This window comes from Amblyraja radiata, chromosome 13 (genome assembly GCF_010909765.2).
Source record: "Amblyraja radiata isolate CabotCenter1 chromosome 13, sAmbRad1.1.pri, whole genome shotgun sequence".
Classification (NCBI taxonomy): Eukaryota; Metazoa; Chordata; class Chondrichthyes; order Rajiformes; family Rajidae; genus Amblyraja; species Amblyraja radiata.
Window position 1 is genome coordinate 24,953,132 of NC_045968.1, and position 13,885 is coordinate 24,967,016.

A 13,885-nucleotide genomic window follows, 5' to 3' on the forward strand; every position below is an offset into this window, starting at 1 on the left:
TTAAAAGATTCTCACTACAATGAGAAAATAAATAATTAACATGACTGTGACAAGTCTTGCAAAAGAATGACAAAAAACAAAAAAATAAATCAAAAAAAGCTTTTATCATAGGTTGCTGCAACTTTCCAGTTGCCACAAAGTCAATATATTCTCAATAAATATTGCAAAACCAGACACCATGGAAGCTGCAATGCATCAGTAAATATTTAATAATCGACAGAAACCATGATTCACTTTGCCCCAAATGTTGATTAAAGCTTTAGAATGTTCTTTCACAAGGTGATTTTTTTATTATTTTAGTTTCTGACAATGGTGGAAGGTGAATCAAAGGAATAGATTTTTTAATTTGTTTTTTTAGTAATGTAATAAGTTTCCAGATCAAATTAGCATAATTTCAGAGGTAGGATATAGGAATTACCTAATTTTGTAATTGCTCAAAGAGGCAGACAAGGATTTTTTTTCTATTCAGTTAATCATTTTTATATCTATCTTCTATCTATATTACTAAAAGTCTGTTCTTGACCGGTTTTGGCCATCTGTGCTGCGATTTCCGAGAGAACGCCGCCACCTACGGCCATCATTTTTGGCCACCTCGCTCAGAGCCCCCCTCCGCCGCATGTGTGCCGAGGAATTTTCCCGTCGATCAAAAATGACAGAGCTATTAATGTTTTTACAAAATTCCCCATTCTCTCTGCTGCCCCTGTTGGAGGGAGGGGGAGGAACTACAAAACCAGGAAGTGGTGTGCCTCAATCAGTCTCTGGAAGTGGTGTGCCTCAATCAGTCTCTGCAAGTGGTGTGCCTCAATCAGTCTCTGCAAGTGGTGTGCCTCAATCAGAACTCTGAATGACACTGAACAAATGTCTACACAGCTGTGAGTACCCATAATGTGGTTTGAAAATGAAAATATGGTTAGTTTGAGGGGAAAAGGCACTGCCTGAAAATGGTTGTTTGGGGGGTTTGGGTTGAAGTAAAAAGGCACCCTCTCTCTCTCTCCCCTCCTCTCTCTCCCCTCCTCTCTCTCCCCTCCTCTCTCTCCCCTCCTCTCTCTCCCCTCCTCTCTCTCCCCACCTCTCTCTCTCTCCCTATCCCTCTCTCTTTCTCTCTCTCTCTCTCTCCCCCCCTGTCTCTTCTTCTCTCTCTCTCTCCTCTCCTCTCTCCTCTCTCCCCTCTCCTCTCCCCCCCTCCCCCCCCCCCCCTCCTCTCCCCCCTCTCCTCCCCCCCCCTCTCCTCCCCCCCCTCTCCTCTCCCCCCTCTCCTCTCCCCCCCTCTCCTCTCCCCCCTCTCCTCTCCCCCCTCTCCTCTCCCCCCTCTCCTCTCCCCTCCCTTCTCCCCCCCTCTCCTCTCTCCTCTCCCCCCTCTCCTCTCCTCTCCTCCCCCCCTCCCCTCTCCCCCTCTCCGCTCCCACCCCCCCCCTCTCCCCCCTCTCCGCCCCCCTCTCCCCCCTCTCCCCCCCCCTCTCCCCCCCCCCCCCCCCCCCTCTCCTCCCCCCCTCTCCTCTCCCCCCTCTCTCTCCCCCCCTCTCCTCTCCCCCCCTCTCCTCTCTCCCCCCTCTCCTCTCCCACCCCTCTCTCCCCTCTCCTCCCCCCCTCTCCTCTCCCCCCTCTCCTCTCCCCCCTCTCCTCTCCCCCCTCTCCTCCCCCCCTCTCCTCTCCCCCCTCTCCTCTCCCCCCCTCCTCTCCCACCCCCCTCCTCTCCCCCCTCCTCTCTCCCCCCTCTCCTCTCCCACCCCCCCTCTCCCCTCCTCTCCCCCCCCTCTCCTCTACCCCCCCTCTCCCCCCCTCTCCTCTCCCCCCCTCTCCTCCCCCCCTCATCCTCTCCCTCTCCCCTCCTCAACCCCCCCCTCTCCTCTACCCCCCTCTCCACTCCCCCCCTCATCCACTCCCCCTCTCCTCTCCCCCCCTCGTCCTCCCCTCCTCCCCCCCTCTCCTCTCCCACACCCCCTCTCCTCTCCCACCCCACCCCTCTCCCCTCCCCCTCTCTCTCTCTCCCCTCCCCACCCTCCCTCCCTCCCCTAAACCCCCTCTACTCCACACCCCCTACCCTCTTCCCTCCCCCCTCCCCCCTCCCTGCTCCCCACCTCTCCCCCTCACCCCCCTCTCAGCACCCCCTCACTATCCCCCTCACTCTCACCCTCACTCTCACCCTCTCTCTCTCCTCCCCCACCTTTTCCCCCTCACCCACCCTACCTCTTCTCCTCCTCTCCACCCCCCCTATCCCTCTTGCCCCTCTCTCTGCGTCTCTGTCTCTCTCTCTGTCTCTGCCCCTTCTCTCTCTGCCCTCATTCTCTAACCCCGCCCCCCCCCCCCCCCATCTCTCTAGATGTGACTGCAAGTTGGGGGCTATGCGTCAGTAGATAGGGTGGTTATGGGGTAAAAGGAGCAAATTAATAATATTAATATAATATCAAGGGGGGTAATTAGTGTGAGTGCGGGGGGGGGGGGGGATAGTTAGTGTGTGTGACGCTGCATGCCGCCTCCCCCCCCCCTCACCCCACAACCGCACGTTGGGGGAACAGACCCAACGGGTCTGCACATGGTCTAATAAACTATAATTTCTGATGGATAAACCTTTTGGCTGCCATTGGTGGGAGATTCATGAATATTTTTTTTTAAAGTGCTTTTAAAAATTCATTAACAATTCTATTATTGTAGCACTTATCGAATGACACCAGGTTCGTACTTAACATTATGGGCTCCATGGATATTCCTGCAAATCCCACTTTGGGATAAGATAGAGAAGAAGTAAGCAGGAGCTGCAGATGTTGGAATTGTGAGCCAAACACAAAGTCTTGGAGAACTCAATGGGTTAGGCAGCATCCATGAAGGGAACAGATAGGCAACATTTCGTGTCAGGACCTTTCTTCAGACTGATAGTAGTAGTAGTAGAGAAAGCTGGACAAAAGTCCAGGGCGAGACATAGACAGCCAAGTGATAGATGGGGTTTCGACCCGAAACATCATCCATTCCTTCTCTCCAGAGATGCTCCCTGTCCTGATGGGTTACTCCAGCTTTTTTGTGTCTATCAACTGATAGATGAATACAGGTGAAGGGGATATTTGAGTGGTAGATGAATGGACGAAGTCTAGAGATGAAAAAGAGAAAAAAAAGGGTATCAGATCAGGAGCGAAGATGAGTGAAATGTAAAGACAGAGGGAGGGATATATGTGGAAGGAGATGGAGGGCTAAGAAGGGTAGAAATATGGGAGAAACAAGTGTGCTCAGGGTGGGGGTGGGAGAAGGAGCGTGTTGTTTATAATTGGAGAATTCAATGTTCATACGGTTGAATTGTAAGTTACGCATGTGGAATATGAGGTGCTGCTCTTCTAGTTTGTGTGTGGCCTCACTCTGACAATGGAGGAGGACCAGGTTAGAAAGGTCATTATGGGAATGGGAAGGGGTGTTAAACTGGTTAGCAACCGGGAGAACCAGCAGACCTTGGTGGGCCTTGCGCAAGTGTTTGGCGAAATGCTTGTCAAGTATATGGTAGGTCTCATCATTATAAAGGAGGCCGCATCAGGAGCACTGAATATAGGAGACAAGGTGTGAAGAGGTGCAAGTGAAAAAACATGCAGAGTTGCCTCTTTGGAGTTAACACATTATTGAACTTCCCAAGAAAATTATTGGGCTCAGAGGAACATAGCTATGGCGTTTAAAGTATCATAAATAAGAATTGCTTCTTCAGTTTAATTTTCAGTGCCGATTGTTGGCTTATTCCACTCTTCACTTCATTCCACTATTCAGACATGACTAGTAAGAACTGTTTTTGTACTGTTTAGTAATTTTCTTAAAATATCAGTTGAATTATCATGTCGGGAGCCCTTCATTGTCAGCATTAAAATGAGGAGAGTGAGGCCCTCAACTTCCATTTAAACCTGCATTCTTGTACAATGATGTACCTTTTTCACAAACCTGTCTTTTATCAAGGGTCCCCACCATTTACAAATGAGAAAGCCAAGAAATTTGAGTACAGAGAAGAGAAACACGAGATGGCAACAAAAATAAGTGAGGAAGAAACCAACAAGAAGAGAGTGAGAATAATCAAAATATTATTTCTGACAGAATTAGTTTTAGATAGAAATAATTTTTAAAAATAATTACCAGAAATATTTAGAATAAATGAGAAAGATAAAGATGAAAATCAATTAAAAAACCGACAAAATAGCAAAGTTTAGCTACGTGATAGGTAACTAAACAGTACAGTGATAGAACCAATCCCCACAAAATAAGATTACAAAGATCTTTATGTGGGATATTTAAAGAACATTGTCCCATCACAATACATAACATCAGAGCATAGAAATTATATAACTTTTTTATTTAATGGTGGAGTCATGATGCTTATTTTACAAGATATGTATTTTACAAGATGAAGCAAATGTGAAAACTCTGACATTGTAAAAATGTGCTTTTGGTTTGCACATCCATCTCTAAAGTTAAAATTAAGTGAACACCTCAGTTAAGTAACTAATGAAACAGGTAAATATGGAAACCTGTAACTTGGAGAAAAGCTGATTAAATTAAACAAATAAAAACCTCTCAATGCCATGAAAATAATGAATATTACAAGTGGATGGAATACTGCAAACCAACTGATGCAAAATAACTTCTCTGATTTCTGGGACAATGCTGTTATTGTGTACCATCTGACCTTGCTACCTTCACGAGAAGGTCAAATACTTTTTGGGCTTCTCTGAGTTTGGACTCTGTTCCCATTTCTGTAATCCTTCTCCATCAAACAAAGATTAGTTAATTTAATTAGATGTGGGGTGAGTTTAGATAAATCCTCTGGTGAAATATAATCCAAACAAGTCAACATGGGTCTTATCTCTCGTTCTGCACACAGAGCAATTTTTAGGCACTATAAAAGGTGGGGAGGGAGCACAAACGTTCTGTCTCAAACTGCTCACAGCAGGTTTGAGGAAAAAGTCACACAACTCCTCTATTCCGTCCATCTAAAGTGTGGCAAGATGAATTTGCTCTTCACTGTTGTAGTCTCAGGACTTATTTGTGAGTATTAAACATTGGTTTTGAAGGAATTTATCTTAAAGTATTATTCAGTTATATCGTTCTTTGTTAGACATGTTTTGTTTTTTTAAATCACCTTTTTAAACAAACTTTTGTTTCAAGTGGCACAGAATCAAAAATGTGTAGGATTTTCTTTTTGATTACAGAAGATTCATAGAAAATGTTGTGGGAATTTTAGAAATAGCATTAACTATAAATTGACAGATCAAAATTGTATCAGAAAGATGAATGATGGAAAAAATACAATAATTAAATCATGACCTTTTTTCCATAGGTGTAAAATAGGCTTTAATTCCTTTATATAATTTTGACTGATCGTGTTAATCTTAATGCAGTGACATAATCAGAAACTGATATTCATTCAGTGCCAATGTCTTCTCATTCTCAGCAAAAAATGTTCAATACACCCAAGACTGACCACACACACACACACACACACACACACACACACACACACACACACACACACACACACACACACACACACACACACACACACACACACACACACACACACACACACACACACACTAGTGCAAAAAAAACGACAGTGGCTTAAATCAGAGGCATCATTGGTCATATTGCCCGTCCTCTATGCTGGACCACGTGTTGTGGTCCGCGAGTGAAAATTATGTCCATCCGTGTGTGAGATATGCTTCCTTCCTTCCAGAGGAGATGGTTGTGAAATTGTACAGGCTACCTCATTTTCAAATGGAGAGTCAGGGAATTCATCATAATCTAACAACAAAACCTACTTGTTTCTTGTAGGATACGATACAATTAAGGGCCTTTCCCACTTTCACGACCTAATTCACGACCTCTGCCGAGTTTGCCCTTGACTCATACTCGCAGCATGGCCGTCACGAGGTCCTAGGAGGTCCTAGGACGTCATAGGTAGGTCGTGATGCTAGTCGCAGGTACTTGTGGCATCAAGTAGGTCGGGGCTTTTTTCTAGCCTGATGAACAATGTCCACGAGTAAAAAAGGTCGTGAATTAGGTCGTGAAAGTGGAACAGGCCTTTAAGACAGTAGAACTATATTGATCCCAGGAGGGAAATTTGATAGTTTTTAGTTCTATTTTCTGAGCCTAGAAATTACTGTGACTGATGACAGTAATTCATTATATTCTTATGTGCTTTTTATGCAGGCATTAATCTCCATTTTTAAATGATTAGCAGCTCTGTTATAATATGTGTCATGAAACGGCCTCAATGCCTGTTAGATAACCAACATTAATTTCTGAATTTTGGTTTCCAAATTGATAACATTGATGGACAAAATTGATATTATTTCATAATAATTGTAAAACTGCCTTTTTGTTGCAGTTGCTGTCACAGGAGACTTTCAGCTGCCACAATTTGCTATGTTTCATTGCTACTTGACATTTGCCATCTCATAGTGAGGACCTATGACCTGAGAATAAAAATAAGTAATCCCTCATTTGCACTGCAGCAAATAACAAGTAATCTTGTGTGAATCTGAAGTTGGTTAGATAACGGATCTTGCCATAAATAATGTGTAGGATGGAACTGCAGATGCTGGTTTAAACCTAAGCTATAAATAATAATGGGGCCAAGTAGAACAGATATATTTCATGGAAAATTAGGAAGTGTGTGAGGAAACACTGGATAATAGGTTATGAGGAGACATAGGGAGATTGGAGGAAGATCCTATGAATCATAAATACCAACTGGGATCAGTTGAATTGAATTAATTCTTTTGTGCCATGAATTATAAGTAATTCTCAGTTAACAACAGTTTCTGCATATTTTCTGAAAAAAGAATGGAATACAAAGCAATATATTAAAATTATTTATTTTTCTGAGAATTTATTAAAATGTCTCAACTTCTGAAGGAGTTTATTTAATTTGTGGTACAAGACTCTGAGCCACCTATTGTTGCATAGCAACCAAGTGAATTTACATTATAACTTAATATTTATAGTCCATTTACAGGAGCTGTAAAAATACCCTATCTGAGCCACTACTAAAGGGATTACTGGACTCTGGATAAATACCAAGAGCTTTCAGTTGACACGATGATGTAGTTAAATAAAACTTCCTAACACAAATTAATGTCTTAACATGTGAATAACTGGGTAAGTCTTTTATTACCAAAGTGGCCTCAGGCAGACTTAGTTCCTAGAAAAGCTAATGTCATCTAACATGTTGCAGGCTGAAATAACAGCATAACTCCCCCTATAATATTTCCAATCCAATGGATTAAATCAATAGAGATTTATGTATGATTGATGTATGACCAACCTTCATTTCTTTTCTTTAGCACTTTCATTTGCTGCTCAACGTCCTATCAAGTGGTGTGTCATTAGTGATGCAGAACACTCAAAATGCAACAAATTGAAAAAAGCAATGGAAACAGAAAGTTTCGCATTTGAATGTGTAAAGAGGAATAATGTTAAAGAGTGTATGACAGCCATCAAGGTGGGAACTTTCTTTCATTCTGTTTTGATCCAATTATTTCATGACTGAGTTGTCAAGCTGTCCTAGACAACAAACTAGACATGTCTAAGTAAATAGATGTATTAGTAGTAATCATTAGGCTTCAAACATGTAACTTGGCAAATTTTGTTATGCTTTCTAATTTGACTAGATAAACGCATGGCAGCCATACCTTAGGTAGTAGCAGAAAAAAATGAATCATCTCACACTAACACAGTTGGCACATAATTATTGCGTAGGAACGAACTGCAGATGCTGGTTTAAATCGAAGGTAGACACAAAATGCTGGAGTAACTCAGCGGGTCAGGCAGCATCTCTGGAGAGAAGGAATGGGTGACGTTTTGGGTCGAGACCCTTCTTCAGACTGATGTCAGGGGAGGGGGTGAGACAAAGATAGAATTTAGTCGGAGACAGTAAGACTAGTGGGAGAACTGGGCAGTGGGAGGGGATGGAGAGGGAAAGCAAGAACTATCTGACGGTAGAGAAGTCAATGTTCAGACCGCTGGGGTGTAAACTACCCAAGTGAAATATGAGGTACTGTTCCTCCAATTTGTGCTGGGCCTCACTCTGACAATGGAGGAGGTCCTGGACAGAAAGGTCAGATTGGGAGGGGGGGGGGGGGGGGAGTTGAAGTGTTGAGTCACCGGGCCATAAAGATGTTTTGTTTGATCTTGAGTAAATGCAAATTGTAGTTAATGGAACAAAATTTTGGAAGTGAACCACTACACACAGCTTTGACTGCTCTTGGCACAATTAACAAAGGGAGAATTTCCCGATGCTATAGCTTGTACAAACCTTATCCCTACTATAGAAAAGTAAACCAAAATGGACAATATATCCCAAAGAAGTAAGCATATTCAGAGAGATTATTAAAAACCTATCTAAAGGTTAAGCCTTTGGATTTAAAAATATTATTAAAAAAAAATGCTTCCAGGCATTCTGGTCAAATAACGGCCACTTTTTTGAGAGTTTTACCGACTCCTTGAAAAGTAAGTGACAAGCTCCCTGAGCATCTAGCCATGATTGAACATGACTATGGAATGGCTTGGGCAAAGGGAAGCTCTTTGAAAATCCTGAGATACCAGCAGAATCATCAAGTAACTTAGAAAGTAGATCTTGACAAATAAAAACTTGAATATGCAGCAACAAAAGGAAAAAAAGAAAAAAACAAAAGGTTCTGCCAGACTGGTTTATTAAATGTTGCTATGCGTAGGTGCACTCTTCACTCTTAATTAGCCAGGGTGGGATGGGTGGGGTGTGTGACTGATGGTATGGTTGCTTTATATATAAATTATTATTTTTTAAAATATAATTATTTTTTAATTTTTTTAATTTTTTAATTATTTCTATTTATTTTATGTATTTTTCTTTTGTGTATTATTTGAGTGTTTCTTATTAACATGTCTTTTTTCATTTTTGTGTTGATTTATTTTAAATGAAAAATAAAAATAAAAAAAACAAAAGGAAAAATCAAAATTAAAATAGAAGGTAAAGAACGTGTATTGAGATTTGGAAGTTTATTCTATCACATGTTAATGTTAAACCCTCCTCCTTCCTCACCAACTAGGATAGATTGAAAGAGAAATGACCTTTTGATCAAAAATAGTCACAGTCATGCAGTGTTGAAACAGGCCCTTCGGCCCAACTTGCCCACACCGACCAACATGTGCCATCCACACTAGTCCCACTTGCCTGCGTTTGGTCCATATCCCTCTAAACCTGTCCTATCCATCAGTCCGAAGAAGGATCTCGACCCGAAACGTCACCCATTCCTTCTCTCCAGAGATGCTGCCTGTCCCGCTGAGTTACTCCAACATTTTGTCTCTACCTTCAATTTAAACTAGCATCTGCAGTTATTTGCTACACATGTACCTGTCTAATTGCTTCTTAAAGGGGCTGTCCCACTTGGGCGACTTAATCCGCGAGTTCTGGTGAGTTTGCCTTCGACTCATACTCGCAGCATGGTCGACACGAGGTCGTAGGAGGTCTTTGTAACTCTCCTTCATGCTCGAGAGTTGTCCCCGTGTACTCGAGGTCTCAGCTAGGTCACGGCGTATTTTTCAACATGTTGAAAAATGCCTGCGAGTAAAAAAAGGTCGCCATGGAAAAAAAACTTATTATTCGTAGGTTTAGCCATAGTAGGTCGTAGTAGGTCGGCAAGTTAGTCATAGGTAATCAAGGGTAGTCGAAGGTAATCAAAGGTAGTCTAAGGTAGTCGTATATAATCTTCATCATAGTCAAAGGGAGGTCGAAGGAGGTCGTCTTCACTCTCCACTATTCGGTGTCCAATTTTCCTGAAATTAGTCGTAGCTAGTCATAGCTAGTCGAAGCTAGTCTTCTACATTGTCGAAGAAGGTCTACATAGTCGAAGGAGGTCTTCAACATGATATTTTTTCAAACTCTCCTGAACTCTTCTAAACTTGCCAATTAGGTCGCCACAGTGGAACAGCCCCTTAACTCTTCTAAACTGGCCAATTACGTCGCCCATGTGGAACAGCCCCTTAAGCTTCTTAGAAGCTTAATAAAGAACTGTGGCCTAAGTTCAGAGAATGAAAGGGCTTAAAGCGGCAGTCAATAGCAAGTTGATTTGTAGAATTTGTTGAAATTGTGTAAATACTTATGGAGCTGATAGTGAACTGTTGGGGATTTAAGGGGCACAGCCCTGTATATATTTACTAGGAGGCAAGGATTAATGGCAGAGCAGGAAGAGTACTGATTAGGTTATAGTTGGAATGGTATAAGGAAAGATGAGCACAAGATAAGCAATCACAATATTGGGAGACATGTGTCTACAAGGATTGAAGGAAAACAAAGAAGCAAAATAAACATGAGTCTTCAAACTGCAGAGACTTAACTAATCGAGTAACCCAAGGACCAATTCTTGGCCCTCAATTATTTATTGCCTATCATTATGCCCTGGAGGAGGTGGCAGATGTAAGGTATCCACGTTTGCAAATGATATGATAGTAAGTGGGAGGGCATGAAAAATAGTTAATATTTGGACTCAGTAAAATTATGTCGAATAATTGTGTAAAAACTTGGCAACGGAGGTTAATGTTGGAAAGTCTAAGGCCTTCACCTTTGAATAGACAGGAAAATTATTATCTAAATAGATGGACTGCCAATGAGTGGAGTGCAAAGGAAATTAGATGTTCTGGTGCGTGAAACACAAAATGTTAGTGTGCAGCTGCAGTAGGTAATTCGGACGTGAAATATCAGGTTGGCTAACGCTGGCAAAGGTTTGAAGTGTAAATGTAGCGAACTATTGGTTTAATTGCACTGGGTTGGTGAAATTACAGCTAGAATATTGGGTACGGTTGTATTCCCCTTCTGTAAAAAGGTTATAATAGCTCTGAAGGTGGCTCTGAAGGTGGCCCAGAAGAGTTTTACTTGGCGAATTCCTGAGATGAGAGGGTTGTTTTTATCAAAAGTCAGCTCAAAGTTTGGCTGCATTTCTTGGAGTTTAGAATAAAGAAGCTGATCTTATAAAAATCTATATCGCAGGGTAGTGGATGAGATATTTCCATGAGTGTGAAAGAACTGTAGTGATATCAAAGATATTTAAATTACCCCAATATTGATTGCAATAATTTTAGAATAAAGGGCAAAGAAATGGAGGACATTCTAAAATATATTGATATAAACTACCCTGATCAATGTATTCCCAGCCTGAGGGGGAAATAGGCTTTGTGTTTTTAATTCAGGGAATGAGGTGTACCGTAAACCATTTGATTACAAAGCTTAAACTAATAATGGAGAGGATTAAAGAGAATCTAAAATAGAACTTTGTTATTGGAAGTGGTTAGCTTCAAAATGTTAAGAAGGGATCAAGACAGCATAAACTGGAATCAAATATTGGTTATAGGGAACAATTATGAGATTTAAAGAAGATTTTCAGGGAAAGACTTAAAGATTCACACAATGAGGGTTTTGGAGGAGTGGGGTTGGCAGGAGAGAGGAACAACATCCAAAGGTCATTGATGACAAAGAAGGAAAATAAAATGAAAAATGAGCACGCATCAGATGACTATCTCAAGATGAACCAGGCTGAATAAATGAACCTAAGAGTGGAAGTGGAAAGGAAAATGCAAAGAGACATCCAGAGAGATTGTTGAGACTGGTGGTAACATGAAAATAAGTGGGAGGACTTGGAGCGCAGGCGAATAAGAGGTGATCTTTTAGAGTTGTACAAGATCATGAGAAGAATAGATAGGGTGAATGCACAGAGTAATTTGCCCAGATTGGGGGAATCGACAAGCAGAGGATGTATGTTTAAGGTGAGGGGGTGAAAGGTTTAATGGGAAACTGAGGAACAACAGCTGTATGGAACACACTGCTGGTGCAAGTCGTTGAGGCACATACTATCATAAAGTTTAATTAACATTTAGACAGGTACATGGATTGGATAGGTTTAGAGGAATATGATCCATAGGCAAGTAGGACTGGTGTAGACAGGGCATGTTGGTCGGCATGGGCAAGTTGGGCCAAAGGGCCTTTATCCATGTTCTGTGATTCTATGACTAGAAAGAATTGATAAGCCATAGTGAGGGTGCAAAAATATTTGCTGAAATGCTTTAATGATTGTTGGTTTTTATCTGCAGGCTTAGACTGGTGAAGTGGGTTGTTCTCCTTTGAGCAAAGAAGGTTGGGGAAGATTTAAAGTAAGATGTGATCATGATTGGTTCAAATGGATTTCAGGAAGCTATTCCCAATAGCAGATGGTGTAAGGATCAGGGAACATAGATTTATAATTTTGAGCAACAAAAACAATAGTATTATGAGGAGAAACTTTTTTTCTGCAAGAAGTAGTTGTGAATTGAAAATTATTTAAGACTGGTGGAAACAGAATCTTCCAAAAGGGTATTGGATAACCACATTGCAGGGTGGATAATTTGCATGTTTATGGAGAAGGAAGGGACTGCTATACTAGAAGTAGCACAGACTCAATGGACCAATAGTCTCTTGATGGGCCTGTCCCACTTAGGCGACTTTTCAGGCAAGTGCAGGAGACTCTGCACTCACCACATGGTCACCACATGTTCGCTGATGGTCTCCTGTGAGTCTCCTTCATGGTCGCGAGGAGTTCTTGCATTCTGGGAACTAATTGCGGCCTCAGTATGGTGGGCGCAAATTTTTCAACATGTTGAAACATTTTCTGCGACCAAAAAATTGGTCACCATGGAGAAAATCGATAATCCTGTAGTCATAGGTGCAGTTGTAGTGTGGTCACCATGTAGTTGTAGGTAGTCAAGGTAGTCATAGGTAGTTTTAGTTAATCGCCTTTGCTGACCGGTCATTGTCATTGGCTCATTGGGGGGGGGGGAAATCATAAGCAGGAGTTTTCAGAACCAAGGATAACCGACTGGAAATGTTAAATGTCCGTCGAACTTCTCAGCTGTGTATCCCTGGCTTATTAAAAGTTGTCTGGCTTCTTAAAAGTTTTCTCCCCCCCTCTTCCCCCCCTCTCCCCTCTTTTAAAGGACATACCGTACACTGTGCTAGCCGTATTAATTACAGCGCCAACCTTCCTGTTCATTGTTTTTTGTTTTTGTTTTTTTTTTAATCAAAAATATTTATTCACATATTAAAATAGTATTGACAATACAATAAAACAAAACACCACCATAATACAAGACGAGCTAAACAATTATATTGCAATCCTTGTCAAGGATACATTCAACCCCCCTCGGTGCCCAGCGGTCCCGGAACTCCCTCAGGGTGCCCGTAGACAGGGCGTATTCCCTTTCCATCCGCACCCGGGCACGGACGTATCCCCGGAAAAGGGGCAGGCAGCTGGCTCGGGTAGAGCCCTCCGCCGTCTGGCGCCGTGACTCGCGGATGGCCAGCTTGGCCAGGCCCCTTCCTGTTCATTGTGGTGTGTGTCTGTATCACCTTGGCTTTGTACCATGTGAATTTCAGGCAGCGCTCCCCGGCTTGCCCTGGCCCCCATCTTTGTGATGTGTTTGTGTGTGAGTGCGTTCCACTCTCACAGTCGCCGTTCCAGTTCCCGGTTTTTCAGGCAAGTGCCGGCAACTTGACAGTCGCCGGCAATCCGCTGAAAAATTGCCGAAGTGGGACAGGCCCATGAGGCATAGCAATTCTATTGTTCTTTATTGAGACATTACCTTGATGATTTCAGAAGAAAAGGGGATATAATTGGAATGAAAATTTGATGCCTTCAGTATATTCCAAAATTGAAAAGAAGGCACCTGCATTCTTATAAAAAAAATACGTGCTTCTTATTTGCAGAATAATGCGGCAGATGCTATAACAGTGGATGGTGGAGATATTTATGAGGGAGGTCTCTTGTCTCATGGACGCCTAAAGCCAATTGCAGCTGAACAAACTACAGGTAAGTGCCAAACATAAGCACTGGATACATAATTTATTAACATAGGATAA

General features: G+C 42.2%; 1 protein-coding gene across 1 annotated transcript in view; it reads left to right on the forward strand.

Moving 5' to 3' along the window:
• The first annotated feature begins 4,844 nt into the window (after positions 1-4,844).
• The window catches only part of LOC116979726 (serotransferrin-A-like), a 43,381-nt gene continuing 34,340 nt past the window's right edge, over positions 4,845-13,885 (forward strand). Inside the window, 3 exon segments of the mRNA XM_033031461.1 lie at positions 4,845-5,007; positions 7,308-7,465; positions 13,733-13,835. Coding sequence (XP_032887352.1) covers positions 4,968-5,007; positions 7,308-7,465; positions 13,733-13,835 — 301 coding nt within the window. The 5' untranslated portion in view covers positions 4,845-4,967.